This window comes from Fusarium proliferatum (genome assembly GCF_900067095.1).
Source record: "Fusarium proliferatum ET1 genome assembly, contig: FPRO_scaffold005, whole genome shotgun sequence".
Classification (NCBI taxonomy): Eukaryota; Fungi; Ascomycota; class Sordariomycetes; order Hypocreales; family Nectriaceae; genus Fusarium; species Fusarium proliferatum.
The window spans coordinates 2,806,991-2,829,044 of record NW_022194794.1 but is presented as its reverse complement, the minus strand read 5'-3'; the positions used below and the strand labels follow the sequence as shown (position 1 = coordinate 2,829,044).

General features: G+C 48.0%; 9 protein-coding genes across 9 annotated transcripts; 4 read left to right on the top strand and 5 right to left on the bottom strand.

Moving 5' to 3' along the window:
- Positions 1-830: 830 nt before the first annotated feature.
- Positions 831-1,363, top strand: FPRO_11179 (uncharacterized protein; the record flags this gene model as incomplete). The annotated part of the gene is made up of 3 exons (XM_031232223.1): positions 831-972; positions 1,024-1,297; positions 1,345-1,363. 3 exons carry the CDS (start codon positions 831-833, stop codon positions 1,361-1,363), a joined length of 435 nt encoding a protein of 144 aa, XP_031082182.1.
- A 1,196-nt stretch (positions 1,364-2,559) lies between these two features.
- On the top strand, positions 2,560-3,918 carry FPRO_11178 (uncharacterized protein; the record flags this gene model as incomplete). Its single annotated transcript, XM_031232222.1, has 3 exons — positions 2,560-2,699; positions 2,732-3,506; positions 3,577-3,918. 3 exons carry the CDS (start codon positions 2,560-2,562, stop codon positions 3,916-3,918), a joined length of 1,257 nt encoding a protein of 418 aa, XP_031082181.1.
- A 477-nt stretch (positions 3,919-4,395) lies between these two features.
- Positions 4,396-8,320, bottom strand: FPRO_11177 (uncharacterized protein; the record flags this gene model as incomplete). The annotated part of the gene is made up of 2 exons (XM_031232221.1): positions 4,396-7,964; positions 8,029-8,320. The coding sequence occupies 2 exons, from the start codon at positions 8,318-8,320 to the stop codon at positions 4,396-4,398; spliced, it is 3,861 nt and encodes a 1,286-aa protein (XP_031082180.1).
- A 502-nt stretch (positions 8,321-8,822) lies between these two features.
- On the bottom strand, positions 8,823-9,887 carry FPRO_11176 (uncharacterized protein; the record flags this gene model as incomplete). Its single annotated transcript, XM_031232220.1, has 1 exon — positions 8,823-9,887. One exon carries the CDS (start codon positions 9,885-9,887, stop codon positions 8,823-8,825), a length of 1,065 nt encoding a protein of 354 aa, XP_031082179.1.
- Positions 9,888-10,388: 501 nt separating this feature from the next.
- On the bottom strand, positions 10,389-10,991 carry FPRO_11175 (uncharacterized protein; the record flags this gene model as incomplete). Its single annotated transcript, XM_031232219.1, has 1 exon — positions 10,389-10,991. The coding sequence occupies one exon, from the start codon at positions 10,989-10,991 to the stop codon at positions 10,389-10,391; it is 603 nt and encodes a 200-aa protein (XP_031082178.1).
- Positions 10,992-11,565: 574 nt separating this feature from the next.
- On the bottom strand, positions 11,566-12,649 carry FPRO_11174 (uncharacterized protein; the record flags this gene model as incomplete). Its single annotated transcript, XM_031232218.1, has 2 exons — positions 11,566-12,224; positions 12,271-12,649. 2 exons carry the CDS (start codon positions 12,647-12,649, stop codon positions 11,566-11,568), a joined length of 1,038 nt encoding a protein of 345 aa, XP_031082177.1.
- Positions 12,650-13,792: 1,143 nt separating this feature from the next.
- FPRO_11173 (uncharacterized protein) lies at positions 13,793-15,496 on the top strand (the record flags this gene model as incomplete). The annotated part of the gene is made up of 1 exon (XM_031232217.1): positions 13,793-15,496. One exon carries the CDS (start codon positions 13,793-13,795, stop codon positions 15,494-15,496), a length of 1,704 nt encoding a protein of 567 aa, XP_031082176.1.
- Positions 15,497-16,074: 578 nt separating this feature from the next.
- FPRO_11172 (uncharacterized protein) lies at positions 16,075-18,339 on the top strand (the record flags this gene model as incomplete). The annotated part of the gene is made up of 1 exon (XM_031232215.1): positions 16,075-18,339. One exon carries the CDS (start codon positions 16,075-16,077, stop codon positions 18,337-18,339), a length of 2,265 nt encoding a protein of 754 aa, XP_031082175.1.
- A 3,168-nt stretch (positions 18,340-21,507) lies between these two features.
- Positions 21,508-22,012, bottom strand: FPRO_11171 (putative brt1 protein; the record flags this gene model as incomplete). The annotated part of the gene is made up of 3 exons (XM_031232214.1): positions 21,508-21,595; positions 21,643-21,800; positions 21,854-22,012. The coding sequence occupies 3 exons, from the start codon at positions 22,010-22,012 to the stop codon at positions 21,508-21,510; spliced, it is 405 nt and encodes a 134-aa protein (XP_031082174.1).
- Positions 22,013-22,054: the final 42 nt, after the last annotated feature.

The window sequence follows — 22,054 nt, the reverse complement described above, 5'->3', positions numbered from 1 at the left end:
CGCCTTGTGCAACACGGCTTCTCTTGGCCTTGGTTACCTGCGTGGTTTCTAATCGTCAGCGCTACCGACGTCTTTGGCCCATAGACAAGTAAATTCAACGTCGACGTGCCCAGAGCAATGCCTAGTAGAGCAGAATCGACAGAGTTGGACGACAGTGCTATTATCGAGCCTCCCGGATATGTAACGGCTGTGACAACGGCCAATGCCGTTTCGATAGCGAAATATACGGGAAATACCTTTCTTTGAAGAGTCATGAATTGTGCGCGCGGAAGGTACAAATAGCATAGTTTGGTCATGGCAAAGGTCTGCCAAGCACAGTAAGTAATTAGTACCCGGACTCTCGAATCCCAAGACTGTCTCACCTGATACAATTGCGTCCCTAGGAGCGAACCCCAAGCTATGAGATGGTAGCTGCCCAGCCTGGTCAACGCGGTCAAGACGGATGCCATGTTCTGAAATTACTGTCCCCGAATTGCTGGCGTTACAGTTAGTGGCGCGGTTTAGTTAGGGTGCCGTTTACGCTGGTTGGGGTGCCTGATATAGGTATGAGCCGTTTTGGAATTGAAGGATCAACTGAGTTCCAAGGTCGGTCCGAAAGTTACCCGACACCGCTAATAGAAGCAGGCATGGCGTAGAGCGAAACAGACTATGTTATGCTGCATTGGTCAGCAGCAATGTCTGATATGATATTCCACCATGATCGTCCATTTATTTCCCTGCCACCCCATCGATGCGGCCTACCCAACTTGAGGCTGCGCTACACCAAGATTACACTTCGGCCGCAGCCACAACCAAGTACCAGCTTTCGTGCCCACATCGTATTAGTGGAAATGAATGCTCTAGAACAAACCGGCATCGACAATCTCCCGGATCTCTCAGGATGGCAGCCCACAGGCGACAGCAATGCCACTGATGCACCGGATAGAACAGAGCGAAGACGATTGCAGAACCGCCAAGCTCAACGAAACCACAGTAAGTAGACCCTCTTCCAGTCCGCATAACGGACACTCACGACACATATAGGGAAGAAGCAAAAGGCTTATGTTTCTTCACTCGAGCAGCAAGTTATTGAGAACATGCTCCGAGGAAAGCAAGATACCTACATGCCAACACCGCAGCCAACTTCACCACCATTCATTCCGTTCGAAATCTCGTCGGAGCCATCATCTTCATCATCACCGCTGGCGCTACCGGTCGATACATCCATGGTGCCAACGCCAGAAGACGAGTCGTCCGACATCCTTTCAACCCCTCTGAGCTTCTCTCCAGACATCGCGCCATATTCTCATGGTCTTTGGTATGACGGGACTCAACGCAGTTCTATACCCCTTGCCCCATTTCCAGGCAAACATTCGCCTCATGACATGGGCTGCGGATGTGTCACCAGCCCAACGCCCTTTCATCACAACTCCACCTACGACATGCCATGGCAGAATATGTTCATCTGTGGCAACGAAAGAGCCCCAGAGTCAAGCCGAAGTCATTCTTGCTCCTTGCACCTTGATCGACTAGATCAAACGGTCCCTAGCATTCAGCACCACCACAATAGTGATCCGTCGATTTATCCGCGCGTTATAAGATATCCTCGCCCCCATCCAGCTCCGGCTTGCGCATGTCCACTCGGTTCGAAAGCTGAAGAGATGCCCCTATATCGTCCTCCGTGTATGTCAGGTAAACCCATCCACAAGTTTTATCGATAGAAGATCCTGATTGTAGCTGATACTTGACCAGTTTCTCATGCTCAACTAGGCATGTTACGTTCCACGACGGTGGTACAGCAGAACCACGAACCATATCATCGGTGCACAGTCATTCCAGTTTCAGAATTGCCCCTGTGTTCAAATCGAAACATTCACTATCCTCGCGGTACCGCACCGAATCTAGAAAGGCGCGGTTATTATCAAATGTAAAGTTTTAATGCTTGTCACTGATTTGAGCTTCCAGCAGCTCGTAATGGCTGGTCAGGATCATAATATACGTAAGATCCAGATTATACTCTTGCATTTCGAAATGAAGTTTCTGACTGAGGGCTATGTGTTACCCCTTGAGCATTGAATGATTCTGGCATACGTCGGATCTGGAGACTAAGTAACCATTTGTCTAAGTTGTAAGCTTGAAGTGTTATTTGCCGCTGAGACTTATGGCTGAGAGCTCAATCCGGCCGAGAGAACCTAGTAACCATTTGAACGATAGCGGTTATTGTTGTTCTTTGAGCATTAAACCTTTTGATTTCTTTGTTTGTCTAGCTGAAATTGCATCCTCTAAGTGACCCTGGTTATCACGAATGCTGGCAGGGATTCTGTGATTCTGTACCATACTTCGGTAACCCACATATATGGGAGGCTTGGTGCTGACACCAGCTGCATGATAACCAGGATCCCTTCCCTTATTTCTGACTATCCATATTGAGTTATCACTTAGACCATCAATCTTGCGGGCACAAATGATGAGCCTTATAGCGGTCTCCCTACGCAGTTATTCATATGTGCTTCGCTGAATTGATCAATCAGTCCGACACTCCTTCAAGTTACTGGCACAAACATCCTATTAGAGACCAAGATGACAAAAACGCACGACTTGATCATAGTAGGGGGAGGTCCCGTTGGTCTGTTTCTCGGTCTAAGTCTAGCACTCAAAGGCATAAAAGTTCTCATTATCGAAAAGGCGGCTAAAATCCCCCAAAGTCCCCGGGCACTCATGTAAGAATTTGCCTCGTCTTCTTTTCTTTCAGTTTCTTGGTACTGATGCAAAGGAGGAACTTTCCCATTGTTCTCAACGAATTCGCCAAAGTCGGCATATTGGACGAGGTAACAGCTGCCGGATTTAAAAATACCGAGGGCTTGTGTTTCCGAACGCCGTACAACGGTACCAATAGAGTACTGGCAAGGATCCCGCCAGGGAAATCTTCTAAAGGGTCAGTGGACTATGGCGTCCAACTTGGCCAGGCAAAGCTCAGCTCTATCATGCTTAAAAGCGCAGTGCAGTGCCCTAGCTTCTCTATCCGGTATAATACGCGATACGTGTATCACGAAGAGGATGACACCCTCGTTCACGTCCAGGTAGAGAGCGCGGCGGGTGTAGAGTCACTTTCTGCGCCATTCATGGTCGCCTGCGATGGCGCCAACTCTGCCGTTCGTAAGGCCCTGGAGATCCCATTTGAGGGCTTCACGTGGAAAGATTGGCAGTTCGTCGCCGTGAACATTTACTTCGACTTTTCCAAACATGGCTATCCTGCAGCAAACCACATCATCGACTCTGAGGACTGGGCCGTTATTGTGAGGGCCAGCAATGAGAAGGAGGGTCTGTGGCGTATTGCTCTGGGTATCCCGCCAGACCTGGAGCCAGCCGACGTCGAGCCGTGTGTCATCGCAAAGTTAGAGCGACTGTTGCCTGGTCCGAGGCCACTAGACTACAGGATTGACGCAATTAGCCCCTACTGGGCTCACGAAAAAGTGGCACAATCGTTTCGGTCGGGGAGAGTTGTGCTGTGTGGTGATGCTGCTCACGTAAGCCGATGTCTTTTCTTTGGTTCTCTCCCTCCGCGTCGCTAAGAAGCATAACTCACACGTTGAACAGTTAAATAATCCTCTCACGGCCCTTGGTCTGACAACCGGTCTCGTAGATGCTGCTGTTCTCGCCCGCGTTGTTCCTCTGGTTCTTCTACCCGAGAACAAGGTATCTACAAAATGGCCAAAACTTCTGGGTCAATACGCCACGGTCCGACGTAAAGACTTTGTTCAGCGTGTACAAAAGCAAGCCATAGATGGGAAGAAGCGAATCCACTCCATGGAGCCCAGGGTTGTCAATGAGAGGGATGACTTCTTCAACATGTTGAACAAGAGTCCAGGCTTCGCCAACTTTATTGCCTCGCTGATGATGGAACCCTTAGCAGAAGATCTTTGGCCATCTCCAATGTAGGTGTTTTCTTCGATTTCGTGTGCTGTTGGGAGGATGAGAAAAGAAGCTAATGGAATCCATTTAGGAATCGACTTGCCTCAATGTGCAAGAATCTTTTCTTGACCATTCAGACGGTGATTATGATAATATACTGGAAGATCCAAGTAGCAATGAGATAAGTGTACCTCTGTTAGTCTTGGGCTCTATCAGCTTGATCGGTATTATAAAAGCTCGGCGTCCCAGTAACACGCAGAATCACCCGTTTAGACTTTTTTGGACTATTGATAAATTAATTCCGGTATATACAATGTTAAAGCGACTTACCATACTTGATTGAACTTGCGTGATAACCGTTCTTGTCTGCTCACACCCACAGTCAATCCTGAACCTCATCCTGAGTGTGGTGATGATTGATTTTATTAGGAGCCCAGTGGTTCTGTGTCACCCTTAGGTTATATCTAATGGCAGGTCTTCACCTTCGTGGAATAGATAGAAAGTCTAAAACAAGATCCTCTGGGCTACCTTGAAGTGACCCTCTGCTGAAGCCAGAGCCAATGGAGTCATCCCTCTCTCATCCCTGATCCACGTGTTTGCATTCCCTTTGTCCAGAAGCAAATCAATAACCCCCAAGTGCCCATTCTTTGCAGCATGTCCCAGGGCAGTCATCCCATTATCATCTTTGGCGTCAACGTCGATACCTGGTCTCTCAAGCAACATCCGAACCATTTCTTCATTCCCTCGTTGAGCTGCATGAGACAATGGTGCAAGTCCTTCCTCATCCCTCAGATTGAAGTCAGTCTGCTCTAGAGATATCAACAACCTGACTATATCTGTTTGTCGGTGTATGATAGTCCAGACCAGTGCTGTCCTTCCTTGCCGATCCTTCATGTTAATGGCCTGTTCGTATTTCAGCAGCAGGACTACGATTTCCCATTGACTCCGGTGAGCAGCGAGCAGTAGTGGTGTATACAAGAGGTTATCCACCACATTGAGGTTCACTTTACCTGTATGCAGAATCAGGCGCAACATATTCACATTTCCCATCAAAACACAGTTATGAGCAGGTGTGCGCCCGTATTTGTCCTGGGTGTTGATGTTAACCTGCGAATGATGAAGGAAATATTTTGCTAAGGTTGTGTTGCCGCTCAAACACGCTAGACAAAGTGGTGTGCGGCCGTCTTTATTCTTCATGTCAACTCTCGTCTTCCCCGTTGCGATTAGAGCGCCGGTGATAGGAGCTGAATGCTCCTGAACGGCGTGATGAAGTGGTGTATACCCTTTGATATCGGCTATGTTCACGTCCACTGAATCGGTTTCCAAGAACGGAGACACTGCGTCCGAGTCTAGGGTCAAACAAGCCAGGGCTAGAGGCGTAAGCCCACGGCTATCTCGGCTGTTGGTAGGTGCTTTTTCTGTTGCGAGAATCTCCTTGATCATTTGGTATGATCTCTTTGTGACAGCTCTATGCAAGATTGTTTCGCCCTTGCTGTCAGCCAGATTAACATCTATCTTCCTTATTTCCAGCAGAACTTTCAATTTGTCGGCCCAATCCTTGTCGAGCCACTCGTTGTCAGTCTCAAGAATGGCCATTGTACAATCTTGAACGCTAACGTTTTCATCATAAAGATCAAACATCAATTTAAGAGTCGAGCAGGAGTTGTATCGAATAACCCAAGAGTATGCAGGGTCTTTCCCATGTACTCTGGCAGTGACGTCGGCCACCCCTGTCCTCAATATCAACTGAGCAATGTCATTCTGTTTCCAACGAGCAACTTGGTGCAGAGGGGTCAGCCCAGTTGAATCTGGCATGTTAATGTCAGCGCGCCCGGTTTGTAGTATCAGCTTTGCTACTTCGAATTGGCCGTATCGGGTAGCGAAGTAAAAGGATGTCATCCCATTCCTGTCTCTGATATCAACATGTGCTCCATGTTCCAGGAGCAGCTTGATGATTCTGCTATGTCTGTAGTTGATAGCCCACATTAGTGGAGTCCAGCCCTCATCATCCTTGAGATTGAGGTTTGTCTTTTTAGCTTCCAGAAGCACTCTCACCACGTGAATGTGACCATACTTAACTGCGGACAGCAGAAGCTTTTCCCCTTCCGTACGATTTGCGTTACTGGGAACATTTCCCCGCACAACCAGATTTTTGATTTTCAAATTTCCGCTCGTTACTGCGTACGAGGTGGGTGTTCCTCCCAAGACATCGGGGACGTCAACCCACGCGCCAGCTTCGACCAAGCGGCGAACGACCGATAGGTGTCCATTCCAGATAGCGTAAGTAAGAGGCGTTCGATTATCTGAATCGAACTGGTTGACATTAGCCCCTTGTCGAAGGATTATTTTCAAGGACCGAGGGCCAATCGATAGGCCACGGATTAGATGCTCCACAACACCATCATGGCCGTTACCCGCTGCCCAAGATAACGCCGATCTGTGGTAAGTCTCGTCTTTTCTATTTAACTGAGAATATTGAGTTTTGAGGATGCGCCTCACAATTGCTTCAAGTCCAAAATAAGATGCTACCATCAAAGTGGTAAACCCTGAAACTAACCGGGCATGTCGACTTCTCCAATAAACCGGGAACCAAGCCAAGAAGCAAGAACCTCGAGCATTACAGATCTCTAGTGCTAAGCTTGTCAACTTTTTCTGATCATGAACTGACAACCGATTGAAATGATTGGCCCAGTGTTTAGCAGCATAGTTGACAAATAAGTTTCTCGAGGTGTGTTTTGAGAGACTTGAATTGGCACTATGCCGCCCTTTCGTCCAGTGGTCCAATTGAAGACACCAGACGCAGACATAAGTCAGGGTCAAATTAGGATCCTGCATGAGTACTGATTGCTTCCAGCCTAGACTGGTGGGCTCGACGTGGTCTATAGAAATCAGAAACTCCTTAACAGTCTGATGAAGAAGGAAGATTCGTGATTCGCTAACAGTGACCAATCCGCAGATGTCTCTAATCTTTTCTCGGAAGCGGTCTTCGGGCTCTATTTCGATATCGTCAATAGACTGGTGATGCTGCTGAAGCTCGAGGGCAACGACCATTTCCCCCACCGTAAGAGGGCGATCTGCAGCGATGATGATGTGCAACATCCTAGTTGCCTTGTCCTTGCTAAAGGTTCTGCACAGTATCCGTTCGTAGGCTTCGTTGACGTTTTGGGGAAGATGCGATGTGATACTGATAATTTTCTCTTTGCTTATGTCAAGCTGGCGCTCGATCAAATCCAATGTAAGGTGTGCCCAGAGATATGTTCGATTTCGGACAGACAAAAGCTTCGTGATTAATATGAGTTGCTCATCATCTGTGAGTGTCTGTTGGACGGCGATTGTCTTGACTCTTTCCCTTATGGCAATGTCTATTTCTCTGACAATCTTTCTCATCTCGGAATCGCTCTCGCCACTGAGGTGAATGACTGGCAAGTTCAAATTCTCCAGTGGCTTGAAACCCATTCCGATCTCTCGATAAGGTCGACTAGTGATGAGAAACTTCAGGTTCAGGGTTTTCTTGGAACCACAAAGTTCACAGAGCGCCCTAAAGAGCTGACTCCTCTCGTGCTCGTTGCATTCGTCGACTGCATCGATGAGACAGATGATTTCTGTAGCGGGATTGCTATCGGCAACCTTGATGAGAATCTGCCATAATTCGACAAAGGACGCAATTAGCCATTGGGCGTTCGCATCAAACTGTAAAAGGATCTCGTCCGATAGTAGCGCAGTATCCAGCATGAAGAGTTGTTGGAGGATGCTGCTCAAGGCGCTGAGAAGACTTTTTTGATCGGCGAAATCATCTTTGAAGAAGAAGTAGCAGACCTTCCTGGAAGCAGTAGTCTGGATGACGGAGTCGACAAGATGTTTGACGAGTACTGATTTGCCGCATCCAGGATCAGCCGAGACCCAAAGGATCTTTGAAGCATCTTGGCCGAGCCATTCATGGTAGAGGTGATGAGAAATGAACCATTCGCAGGTTCCTTGGACAGCAGAAGGATTCCGATCCTTCCGGCCACGATACGGGGAAGTTGCGAGTCGATTTAGAACCTGGGCTTTCCTTCTCTCTCGGGACTGATCCTCTTTATCGGAGGGTGGGTCAGACATGAGATTGTAAGTTTGTGACGCAAAGACTCGCTGACTTACCGTTATCTCCATTTCCCCCAACAAAGTTAACATCGCCATGGAACTGACTACCGAGGAACTGATTGCCGTTTCCTGTGTTATTGTACTGAATTCCTCCCGAAACGTTGAAGCTGTTCCCCCAAGTCGATACAGGCGTATCATTTCTTGGGCTGTCATCAACCTTGCATGCTTCGACTGTTGCCGTCGTTTGTGTTGCTAGCGTGGTACTGCTTTTCACTGGTTTCCGTGCGATAACATCACGTCTGAACTTTTCCGGGGAGGGGTCATTTTCAATCAAGGCTGTACTCGCCATACCTTGCGTGACATATCACGTCAAATGCAGAGAGGCGCGGTTAATAGCTAGCGAACGGGTGCGGCTTTAGGCAGTCGGTATGCTTTCCAAAAAGTATTTCTTGCGTGTTATGGAACTGCCCCTGGGCGAGGGATGAGGTGCGTTTATTCTAATTACCAATTACAGTAGGTACAACATTGCATCGGTAGATCTCGATGGGCCACAGCGTTTGAGACCTTAACAGCTATGAGCATCAAACAAAACCTGTTTTTGTGTTGATGTTCGTTTAACGTTAAGGCCATTCAGCTTGAGTCCTAGAAAGCCTTTGCCCGCTTTAGAGGCAAGCACTTTATGCGTTGTCATCGCAGGACGCCTTGCCGTGATAGCATCGATAGCCTGCCTTAGTGCTGTTTCCTGATTGGATTACCAAAGCCTCTTTCAACCCCCCTCCTGCGGTGTGGCACGGCCTCTTGAGCAATGGCGAGCCGACAAAAGGAATCTTGAAATGTCTCTATAAAACCAACTACTTGTTAGGCGGCAAACCAAAATAGACTGGCCCATCGAAATTTCCAAAGAACTGATTCCCTGCCCCTGTGTTGTTGTGCTGTGTCCCTCCACTGGCATTGAAAATGTGCCCAGTGGTCGTTTGGAGGGATGACGTTGCATTTGGCGTTTTTCCATTTGACTCTAGCTCAGCCACAGGGCTGATAGTTGAGTCTCCCTTTCCAAGCATGGCATCCCACCGCACCAACTCCCCCAGCAGTCTCTTGAACCCGCTTTCCTCGGCTGAGCCAAACTTGGCCATGTCAGAGTGGTTGGCGTGGATGCTGAAGACACTGTAGCCCTCGAGAGAGGCCGATTCCTTGCTGACGATGGTCCCGATTCCGGGCATGGGCAATTCTTCGAAGAAACAGGTGATTTGCAGAGGCCGACCCTTTTTGTCAAGATCGCGTAGCATTAATAGGAAGGAGGTTTGAATAAATTCGAGATATTGGTTGTTTATCTGTAAAACATCCAATATGCTGCGATTTGTCGATTTGACTTGACCCAATGCCCAAGCTGGTATCTTTGCCCAATCAGCAGCCCACGACCCACGGTGCGGAGTTCCAAGGAAGGCAATTCCCCTGGTACAATTGGAAATCTGCCCAAGGTGTGACTCGGGTCTCTGGTGTGAGATAATCAAGGCTGTTTTGCAAACAATACCGCCAAAGCTGTGCACAACGAAGATAAGAGGTCGATTGACTGTACCAGAAGATGCGCGTTCAGCGGCCAGATCGTGCAGTAGATTATTGGCGTAGTCAATCAGCCGGTTTGTTGAAGAGACAGATCTCTTCACCACGTACGCGTCGTAGCCGTAGGTGAGGATACGAGCTTTGGCTAGTCGTGTAGGGAGCAATTCGGCAGGCCACGGGTTGGGCTGACCTGGAGCAGTCCAAGTTTTGTCGCGATTGCCTGACAGACCATGTATAAAGCAGATATCAAGTCCGGCGTCTTCAGGACTGTGCCAGATCTTAATTCCGTCTGGGAAGCCGTTGCCTGTAGTCGCCGGGGCCGCGACCGTATTGTTCGTTAGGTTAGGTCTATCCATGGTTTGTGGTTTGCGCCATACTTGTCTGAAACTCTTCATCATTTCAAGTTTGGTCTTTAGACGTTAGTAATGACGGTCAGTACTGGGTATTTAAACGCTACAGCGGCTGAGGAAGGCTGATCAACGAGCCACGGAGTTGCTACAGGAAGTTGGGTGCTCAGCCGCATTGAAACTTGCAATTCAGCATAGCCTCCAAGCACTCCGTCTTTGCATGCTAGCTCATTAACCAACCTCGGTAGCCTCCGATGAGCGATAGCTCCTTGCTCTCCTCAATTGAGGACGTAAATATTTATGTACAATGAGTATAAATTTAGCAGACATTTAAATCAGTTTTATATTTCTTGAAACAAAACCTAGCTTTGCTTTGATTCCTGCGATGCTATGCTCAAAATTCAGTTGTTCAATCTGGCAAAACTCCAAACCCTATACCTAAAAAAACAAAAACTTTCGAAAGCAGGCAACATTGCTAGCTGCAAACCCATCAAAGCTTCTCAACCTATCTCAAATACTTTTACTTCTGGCTGAAGACCCATTCATGCTCTCCTGCTCCTCAGTATTCTCAAACCAAAAACCATCTCCTTTCTGATGATACGGCTTAGCACAGTCTTTACAGTAAGGACGGTACTCTCGTTCACACTCCGGGGCTGTCTTGGGAAAAGACTCCATAGCAGCCTCACCACCATGCGTGGGAATCTTCACCTTATTGCAAGGCTTACGGCAAATGAAACATTCTAGTAGAGTCTCGCAAACCGGGCACTTACAACAGCCTTCATAGATAGTGTGCAATGAGTCGAAAGTCTCGCGTGGCCAGCATGCACGACACATGATGTGGCCGCAAGATGCAACAAGACCAACTTGGGGTTTGTCATCGGGGAAGGTAATACATGTTACGTCTAGTTCGTCCCAGCACACGGAACAGATTACTTTCATGATTCTGGCGATCGGATCTTCGGTGATGATGAACTTCCGGACGTTAGGCCAAAAGTTTTCCTCCACGACATTTTCAACCACATCAGATTGGGTGCCTCTGATGTACTTTTTCGTAGGAAACAGAGGAACAGGAAGCTCCTTCAGTTTCTGGAAGATGGTTTCAAAGGTATTCATGATGGAATATTCAGAGATATTAACGTATTGATGGTGTTTATGGGGATCTTAGACTGTTGATTGATGGCTCGGTGATGTTTTTCAATTTAGGAAAGGTGAAAGCGATTATATATGGTATTCAGCAGCGAGAAATATGGCCCTGGCCTGTTCACTTTTTCAACAGAGATCTTTGATATTTTCTTATGTACTTGATGTTCCTGAGATTACGCCTGTAAATTCGTATTATCCTTGAACAGCATGCCACAGTCCGTTTCTATGTCTGTCTGTCCTGATATCTTTCAGTAAATGTTCGAAGTACATTGAACAACTTATCCTAAGTTCCGTGTAAACATTCTGTGATACAAGGCGGACATTCAACAGCGTTCAGCTGGGCTCTATGTTCTGTTTACCATTATCTAAGCAATCACCTTTGAACTCTGTGTTGCTTTGCTCGGACTCGTCATGTACAATGCCCTTGCTATCAAACCAACCTAAATGCAATCCATATGTCTGCCCTGGCAGGTTCCGCCACACCACCGAGTCCTAGATCAACATAGTTCCACTTGCGGCAGACTCTCTTGTCTCTACAAGATAATCACATATTTCCTAGATAACAGGAATCAGCACGTGGAAAATCGATAGGTAATGGAGTTGTGCAAACCTTTCTCCTCGCTCTAAAGTCAGTATACAGTGAGTTCCAAATTACCCTTGCTGTACAATCCTCTTCCCCGTTTGTCGTTTGTGTACAATTTGGTTGTGCCGCAAGTCTGTCGTCCTCAGGCATAGGCTTCCAAGGTTTTGGCAGTGGCCAGTCCGAAAAGTGAATAAGCTTAGCTTCGCTATACGTCGCAGCAGGATCCCAAGTTTCAAGCTCTGAACCAAGGTAGTGAGGATGCTTGTCATTGCGAAACTCTCCGCTGAGGAGGGCATAGCGACGGTGGGGAAAGACCAGAGCGCTATCACCATAAAGCTGGTTGATGATTTCCATGTCGTATTCGCCAGGCTTTACTGATTCAAATCTGTCCATAATGCGGAACAGTTCCGTCTCGGAAGGTTGGATGAGCATGAGATGGGATGAGAGGATCTTCTCGGGGGATATCCAGTATGCTCGAGGCATAGCCACGGGTGCAGCGGGTAGGAAGAACAGCTCATCCATATGTTGCAGAAGTACAGAATCCGAGTCTATGGACAGTACGCGGTCATACTGCGTTTGGTTGAACGCTAGAAGCTTCGTGTACGAGTCCGCCCAAGTTGCTAAGATTGTTAGCACTGTGGTCGAGATAACGAAAGTGTTTCTTACCCTCGCCAGCCCAATGGGTCTGGATAGTAATTGGTACAATCTTAACACTATACTCATCCCGCGCCTTATTAATCAAATAGCCGTCGCTTGAGTTTTCCATATCTGGCTCAAGCATGCTGGCGGGGACCATCATGACTCGATCAGCTTGACTGCCAAGACGCTGTAGAGCTTCGAAGAACATGACTGAATTGCAAAGATATTCGCTATTAGTGACATATTGTGTATATGCGAAGCGTGACCAGTCGACACCAAATGAAGTTTGGCGTGATGATTGAAAAGCTGATGAAGCTGTGAAATCTTGGTATTGGTTGAAAAGGAAAAAGAATAAAAAGATAGTGAGAACAGCGATGGGCGTCAAACGAGTGCGTTTGGATGCCATGATTGATGATGCAGAGGAAATAGTGAGATCTGATGAAGTTGGGCTAAACGAATGTCATTGTTCAGAGGATGGAAATCCTGGGTTGGTATAATGAGTTCAGCCCTTTCATTTTAAGGAGAAGGATACACAGGCACATATCTTACAAAGCGCTTTTGTCAAAGAACAAGGTTTCAATTAAATTACGACATTTCTAAATTAAAACACCTTAGCACATGAAAGAGCTTAGCAACAGCGCAAAAGTACAAAGGAGCCTGTCAATCACAAACACCATCCATGTTCACATCCTTGACGTCGTGACTGTCGTTAACCATTAGCGCTTGCAGCGGGACAAAGAACCGATAAGCGCCAGGTTGACCAATCATCTGGTGGTTCATCAAATCATCAAATGCAAATGTTCGCTAATCCACTGTTGACCCACTGCGGCCCAGCGCCCTATCACTGTGGAAGATTAGGCGCCGGCCGGAAAAGAGTTTAGTTATGGTTCTTGGGGGCTGTTTCAGGATGTGCTGTGAAGGGGCGGGATCAGCCGCGTTCTTCGGCTCTTAGCTTGTGCTGTCTGCACCGAGTCGGCATCTAGCTTGGTGAGCTGGGCTTGTTTTATCTAATCCGCTCTTACTGGAGACTTGAGTAAGAAATGAAAATGCCAATGCAATGTCTTAGAGGCTCCGTGTATCCCTAAAGAATAGCTATTCCAAATTTACCCTTGTGAGACAACCTTGTCTAAGCAAACATCTTTTTCCAGGATATATATATCTGCAGCAAGGACTCGGATACCCCGGTAGTTATTGCGGGATAATCTCCCGCATACAAAGTCACTAGGGCATACGGGATCATAAGCCTACAGCGCTTTTATGCATGTTGGTCGTTCTCATACATTACCAAGTGGGCCAATGCAAGTTCACCAGCCCGCGATAGGCTCATCCATCGGATAGCCTTCCATAACCCGGCCACGATGTTGGCTCTGCCTGCTGCACCCATTTTCCACTTCCAGCTCCAGCCGCCCATTCTCCTTTGTTCTTGTTTTTCTGAGCCTCTCTCTTTCTTGTATGTTCTCATCGTGTTGGTTCGAACCATCTCTCATTTCCTTTCTGTCTTACTTCTCGAACCAACACAATTCTGTCGCTACGCCGCGAGTCATAGACCATGGTCTGGACACTCTTCTCTCTTTTCGCTCTCGCAAACGCTATCCGCACTCCAAGAGAAGTCGAATGGTCTGATCAAAGTTACGGACCAGATGGACCATGGAACGCTGTAAAAGTTCAAATTGGAACAAAAGATCAATCCATAGCGCTTTTTCCTGGGGCAACTTTGGAAACGTGGGTTATAAGTGATGATTACTGTGAAGGCGAGACGTGCTTTGCTTCGAAAGCAGGGACTATTAATAAGAATATGGGATATCAAAATGAGAGAGATCGTTCGGTTGAGCTGGATGGTTTTATGCAGGGTGTTGAACTCGAGGGTGAGGCTGGAATTCGGTACCGAGATGATATTACTATCGACGGTATCAACATCGCCAATGCTAGCGTTGCCATTTTAGACGACGCAAAGATGAAATATCCCGGCGGCAAAGCGGTATCCTTGTCTTTGGGCTGTCTAAGTGTAGGCGCCCCAAACACTATCAACCAATCCTTCACACAATCCGATAAAAAGTCCTCTTTCAACGCGAGTCTTCTGCCAGGATTTCTATGGGACAGGGACCTGACATCTTCGAATAGCTTTGGCATGCACATTGGGTCACCTGATCCTTGGATTCCTGGGTCTCTTGTGTTTGGTGGTTATGATAAGGCCCGTATTATCGGAAACGTGCTCATCACACCGGGAAGCCCTAGAGACGAGGGTATTGAACTCTATGATATCGCTATCGAGGGTTTTGGGAAGAACCCGCCAAAGGCGAAGGAGGGTCTCCTCGCGAAGGGGAATTCGACATTGAGAAAAGGTCTCAATGTCACGATCGATGGCTGTTCACCCTATCTTACTCTACCAAAGTCAACCTGCGACAGCATTGCCGAATATCTTCCTGTCGCGTTCAATGAAGATCTTGGTCTTTATCTCTGGGACACAGAGTCGGAAGAATACGAAATAATCGTCAACTCCGCTACAGCTCTATCATTCTCATTCCCTAACATGGGTGATATAACCAAGATCCGTGTTCCCCTCATGCATCTCAACCTCACACTCTCCGAACCCATCGTCGACAATCCAATTCCCTACTTTCCCTGTCACGTCAACGACAATGGGCGATATGTTCTCGGGCGCGCTTTTCTTCAAGATGCGTTCCTCGGTGCGAATTGGGGCCCTGATGTCAACAGGTGGTTGTTGGCTCAGGCACCAGGTCCCAGACTCCAAGGCGCTCGAGATATCCAATCGACTGGGTCTTCTGACATGAGTGTCGAAAGTAGCGATGGCCAATTTGAGACAAATGCTTGGGAAATGTCATGGGCTAGTGCCTGGAATGACGAAGCAGCGCCGTTAAGCACACCAAACAAAATGACTCCGCAGCCAGAGAAAGACAAAGATGAAAAGAAGCCATTCATGCCGACGGCTTCAAAGGTTGGAATGGGCATCAGATTTGGCTCTGCTTTCGGTGTCATACTTCTTGGTGTTGGTGTCTTCATCTGGCGACGGAAACGCAGAAGATATCCGGCGAAACTCACGATGAAGAAGAAGCCATTGGATGGGTTCTCGATATATTGGCCCCCGAGCGATCTTCCACCTCAGGAGATGCATGTTCCTAGACATAAGATGCCCCCGTACGAGATATCGGCTGATGAGAGGCGGATATATGAGATGCATGCTCATCATGTTCAGCAAAAGAGGCCGCTAATAGAGAGATACGAGTTGCCTTGAGTTGAAACGGGGGGAAAGAAACATGTTTTTGTTTTTCGGGTACTAATAACCACATTAGAATAGATAATTATTTATGGGATTGGATTGTTGTGTTTCTTCGTAAAAGCCATAATCAGCTGACCACTGAGAATATGGCCCGACTTGAGTCATACTTCTGCTTCGATCTTCTTTCGCCTCAGTAACAGTAATTATTCAACTCGATCTTGTGCATGATGAGCTTCTGCTAAATCCAAGTCAGATCAGAGGCGATTGACTCAATTACGCACATATAGCGCTTTTCAAGTTCTGAGGCTTGAACAGTCAAAAGTTGGAGCGAGACCAGGGTAGCCAACTTTAAGCCCAAGCTTAAACAAGAAGGTGTGCTTCGGGATCTTTTTCGAATGGATGATAAGAGGTCATGGTTGCAGTTACATTCGTGTTGTTACAATCAAGTAGAATCCCCGCACTTGTTGCGGAGTCAAGACCCAGATCTCGCCAAGATCGGCAAACAACAAGCAAACATTACGATAACCCCGATTAATCTATGATGGGAGTAAGGAACTTGTACTCTACATATTGGGCTTGAGAATAGTGGCGTCATGTTGAAGGAATATATGGTCGCAGGCATTCTGCTTGCTTCGCCTCTGCTGGCTGTAGCACAAGACCTCATTCCTCCGATTCTTGAAAAAGCTGATTCGTTTGTGGAAGAGACTTGGTCTGCTGATTCAAGTCCAAAGGTCATATACATCGATAAGAATTTTTCTTCTGTGTCGGATAAAGATGGTCTGACTTTGATTCCGCCTACCGCCCACGATTTCGCGACTACCTTTCAAGATGATCTCGCCAAGATCACAGGATCCAACTGGACGCTGAAGCGCGTCGAATCGCTTCCTACCAATGCCAGTGGAATTTCACTTGGCCCCTACACTGGGGAGTCTTCTGATCTCACATACGAGAACGGGAAATCAACATCAGAAGGCTACGAGATCATCATCAACTCCAATCGCGTATTCATCGGTGGATCAGGCGCTCGAGGAATGTGGTGGGGAACCAGAACATTTCTTCAACTCCTCCTCGCTGGCAACGGATCGATCACGAGTACTCTTGGTCGAGATGCCCCGGCTTACGCCACTAGAGGATACATGCTTGATGCAGGAAGAAAGTGGTATTCGAAGGACTTTCTCAAGGAGCTTTGCAGCTATGCCTCGTTCTTCAAGATGAATGAGTTTCACTACCATCTTAGTGACAACTATCCGCTGAATCGTGGCAAGAATGATAGTTGGAGAGATGTTTACTCTCACTTTTCGCTGTTGCCAGAGGATAAATCGCTACGGGGCATTCTTCATGGACGAGAGAACGAGACGTTGTCGAAAGATGATTTCGCAGAACTTCAGAGCCACTGTGCTTCGCGAGGTGTCACCGTCATTCCAGAGATTGAGGCACCGGGTCATTCTCTATACCTCACTAAGTGGAAACCGGAGCTTGCCCTGGCCAAGAAGGATTTGCTAAACTTGACGCATCCAGACACCTTACCAACGGTACAGAGTATCTGGAAAGAGTTTCTCCCATGGTTCAAGACGAAAGAAGTCCATATTGGTGCTGATGAATACGACGCCGAACTTGCTGATGACTACATCACCTTCGTCAACAAAATGAGCCGTTTCATAAACTCCACGTCCAACAAGAGAAGTCGAATCTGGGGTACTCATGAACCGTCAAAACGAAACCAAACAATCGATAAGAACGTCATCATACAGCACTGGCAGTACGGCCAATCCGACCCCGTGCAACTCGCCAAAGATGGCTACGATGTCATCAACTCAGAAGACTGGTGGGCCTACACAAGTCTCAAAAACGACCACATGCCTATCCTCCCAGCGCGTTACCCGCAGTTCTTTAACGAGAGTCGTGTTTTCAACTTTGCGGATAAGGAGGAGTGGCAGTGGACGCCTGCTGATTTCAACCCTGTGAATACGAGTTTGCAGCTGAAGAGTGATGAGAAGAGGTTGAGGGGTGCGACGTTGGCTGCGTGGAATGATAACGGTCCTGATGCGAGTACTCAACTTGAGGCGTATTACTCTATGAGGAGGGGTATCGCGGTGGTGGGAGGGAGGGCGTGGAGTGGAAGTCGAGGACCGAAGTTGCTGGAGGAAACGAGTGATAGCAGTGTTGACTTTTACTCTCCGCGGGCTCCAGGTCAGAATCTTGATAGGGTGCTATCTCTCGGGGGTAATGGTTCTTTGTTGTCGTGGACTCGTTCAGACAACGATGGAAATGAAGTTCATCTTGGTCATGGGAGCAAGGGGATGAACTACACCCTCACACTCTCCATTACAGGCCCGTTCACCCTCTCCGGTCCCGACAATGTCCTCTCTCTCGATAAGGATGGAAACATGGTCGTCACTGCCGATGGATGGGAATACCCCCTTCGCAAAGTCACTAAAAACGACGCACTCGATCTTGACCCTGGAGCTCCAGGTCGTATCTGGGTCAACACTTCATCCACGCACAAGCCCGTCAAAGTCGCTACCCCAACCAACATCACTCTGGTGACGGACGTCCTGCATGGAACGGTTGTGTTCAGCAATGGTGAATTGGTCGGAAGATTTGAGGTCTTTGTGTATGGCGGGAGGAATACGCAGTTTAGTTGGAGTCAGATGGCGTTTGTTGCGCCGCTGGATAAGATTGAGGGCGGTTTGGAACGTTTGGAACTGGCTGGATCTTCTAACTTTACGGAAGCAGGTGGAACGGGTGGGAAAGAGAGTGCTGATGTTCCGAAGGGGAATGACACAGTTCGGTGTTCCGTTTCTTTGGCGATCACGTTAGGGCTAGTCGTGGGAGGCTTGTTATTTGCATCCTTGTGAACTACTGCGAGTGTAAATTAGTTCCCCCTTGTTCTTATTCATTGAAACACTTTGCATTCGTCAAGACCAAACATGCCAATGAAGGGATAGGCGTTTAACACTGCAACGTTACATCTGCACCTTGGAGCCTTTAATCTACCTTCTCCATATTATTCAAGGTTACCTAGTCAACAGGCATATGTACTTCTTTTGTCATGCGACGTCTCTTAGGCCTGTTGTTCACTGTGTAAAGAAAATGCAGTGATGACCATTGCGCCGAGGAGCCGGCTAGAGCTCATCATGATACCCATGCTATTCTTCTTCATTGATGGATCGAGGACATCGTGGCGATTACCGTCCCCCGCTTGTTCCTTCACTAGATATTCCAGAAAGCCCAGCCTGTCGATCCTTACAGGAAGGGCGGAATGAAGACACGCTATGCCATTTCGTTGCGGATGGCGCTGGGGGATACCAAGAAAGTCCAAAGGCCCGGCAAGACCTGGTTTTCCGCCTCGTGGATACAATGGTTGAATGTTTCGTGGACTCTTTACAGTGGCTGCTCGCCAGACTACATTCCATAACTGGCAGCCCTGTCGACGCTGACGGTGGTGAGTGGTGATGTGTCTGGCCTACAAAGCGAACCGTGCCTGTGTCTTGAGGATACCAAGTCCGGTACAGCGGTTGATATTTCGCTAGTCATCAGCCCCAATATCGATAAACATAGCATGCCTAAAAGCTGGGACCAGACTACGTGACCGAGGTCAAAAACATGTTCCGGCGGTGATCTGGCGACACTTTTCTTTGGGTCGGCTTTGCAATCGACGGACTCGTACAGCGCAAGACCAACGACGGAGATGTGCTAGATGTTATGTTGCTTCTCTGTAGCTCTCGGATTTCTTTATACACACCTCTTGGCTCGTATCAGGCCTTGGTGGCCGCCTAGGATATCTCTTGTGCGCTGGGTCATCAAGACACTCCGTACACTAACAACGAAAGTATTGCCTGATGCTTTTGCAAAGCTGTGGCTAAATTAGTCTAGATTTCTGTTCACTTCTCCGCCATTGCATAGCAGAGAACCTGAAGCTCAAGATACTATTTATAAGTTAATGCCGGATGGTCAACTCTATCTCGATCAAAGCGCTACGGATGTGTCAGTGGTCTAGTTTTTGAGAGGAAAAGATTGCGATTTGGAGGTTCAAAAAGAAGTCGATCTCTCAACAGACTTCAGCACCAGCACAGAGCAGGCCGAGATTGCCATGGTGCATAGGCGCGTAGACTGTTTAGGGGGTCCAGAGAGTCCGGCACCCTCAGTTCTTCCTCTGGCAGCTCACACGCAGAACATCTCTGGGCTCAACACGTACGGGGCAATGTACAGTATGCTTCTGTGTTATTTGGGGCCGACGTGCCGTCTTTCAGAGCATCAACAAGCCGCTCGTCCGGTGGTGGTGACGATAGTATTACCGGAGACGAGCTGGGCACGCATATGTACCACGGTGGCATCCCTCTGCTCCATGTGTACAGAGTCCCGGTGATCTCATATTCGTCGCATATATGAGATCGTTCTAGGGACCAAGCCTGACCCCTGTTAGTCTGGCACCAGATACCGGGCGGAAACTTGCCGCACCTTTCCTTCAGGGATGGTAGGCAAGTCTGGATGCCTCAGCTTTCCCGGTTTGCGGGTTGCGAGCCGTAATGACGAGTTGGTAAGGGAATTATTTGTGACTGGAGCCTCCCAACGGCGTGCTGAGCCAATCGAGATGCTCATGGAGGCCGGAAGTCTTCGCCTCATTGGGTCGCTCCACCAGGTCTTTATTATCGCCAATCGACTTGTCCATGGTCGAGTTACTTCTTCGGTTCTACCCAAACACTCAGTTCTACAAGCTTATCAATTCTAGAGCCTCAGTCCTAAGCAAACTCATGCTACAGTTTGCAGTATCACCTTGCTCATATTGAGCACGGCATCTCGGACGTGAACAGATGTGACTAGTATCGCCTGGCTACTCTTCATCCCGCAGGCCATTGCCATGGTCCTATAGCATGTTTATTATCCTAGACTTAGTGCTCCGACACGTTAGAGGCATCATAACGTCGTCTAGAATTTACCAATGCATGCTACACATTGTTACGCAGTCGTCTGGCACTGGAGAGTGTCGTACCTGACTTGCTACTAAACTCCTGCAACCCAGAGCTGATGTAAATACCTTCTTGGACTCATCAGGTAATCCGACCCTTCGCGTACATACAGAGCCTTGCGTGCGCTCCGTAAGTGTGGGTGGTAGCTTCCCGTATGCATTGCTACAGAACGGTGCTGATCCCAATGCTCTAGAGAGCAATGGAACTTCCACCCTCCATTCCGCTGTGACTTACCGTGACAACGCTGCCGTCATCATCGCAGATCTTCTACGGTGCGGTGCTGGCCCGAATGCCGAGCATCATGACGGTACGTGTGTGCTGTACTATCTTCAAGTTCATGGGTTCCCTGATCTAGGCAAACAGCTTCTCAGCCTAGGACTCAACCCCGAAGCCGGTAACGAGCACGGCCAGATTCCTGTAGTTCATCAACGGTAGCAGGCGATACCAAGATTATGCGGCTTCTATGCCAATGTGGCGTCTGTGTAAACACTTCTATCTCTGACGATGAGAGGGTCGCCGTCTTTTGCGTTATGAGGCTGAAGAACGTCGATGTTGTGGCAGCCCTCCTCCAACACGGTCCTGATCCCTACTACTGTGATCACTCTGGCAGGATAGTCCTGTACCACCACGCAACAGTGTATAACGCCAAGAGCTACGGCAGCACCATCACATCATAGCCAAAATTGGGAACTTGTTTATCGCACGCGGCACTAACCTCAATGCTAAACGCGGCTGTCACAGAAGTCAATGGACTGTGCTTTCTAGATGTAGGCAGTATCACCTAGAGAGTTCGTTGCCATAACACACCACGCCCTGAGCTTTTGGTCTCCAAATGTATCACTCGTTTCCTACGCTCTTGAACAACACCCTAGCATGGAGAAGCCGTCTACCCACAGAATAGTGCATTTGCAATATGGCCTGAATACACATCACGTAACGAATGACCCGAGGATATGTGGTCTCGCATAGACTATACCTAATAACTACTAATTATGGAACATTATTTCGAACCTCTACTCGCAGGCAATGCCAGTCCCCAATCAGCGGCAACTTCTCTCACAGCTTTGACTTGGGCTTGGTGACGACTCCAACACACTTAATCTCGATATTGGCGTTCATCGGAAGACTCTTGACAGCAACGCATCTACTACAATCAGCATTCTCATCTGAGCCATTTCCAAGTTGACTTACGTTCTAGCAGGCTTGACATCACCCCAATACTCAGCATACACCTCGTTCATCTTGGCGTAGTACTTCATATCAGACAAATAAATGTTCACCTCAATCACATCATTGAGGCTTGAGCCAGCCTCGTCAAGAATGGCGCCGAGGTTGGAAATAATTTGGCGCTGACATATCTCAGTTAGCATCTGAAACTCGTTTAGGAGAGGAATTGATTTACCGTGTGAACCTCGATGTCGCCGTCAATCATCTTTCCCGTCTTGGGGTCCATTGCGACGCCGCCGGATGTGAAGACGAAGCCATTGGCGATGACGGCCTGATTCATCAAGTTCTGCGGCACAGCGGGGGCCTTTTTCGTAGAGACTGGTGATCGTGCCATTTTGGGTGAGTTGCCTTTTGTTGATTGATGTTGGTGAGACGT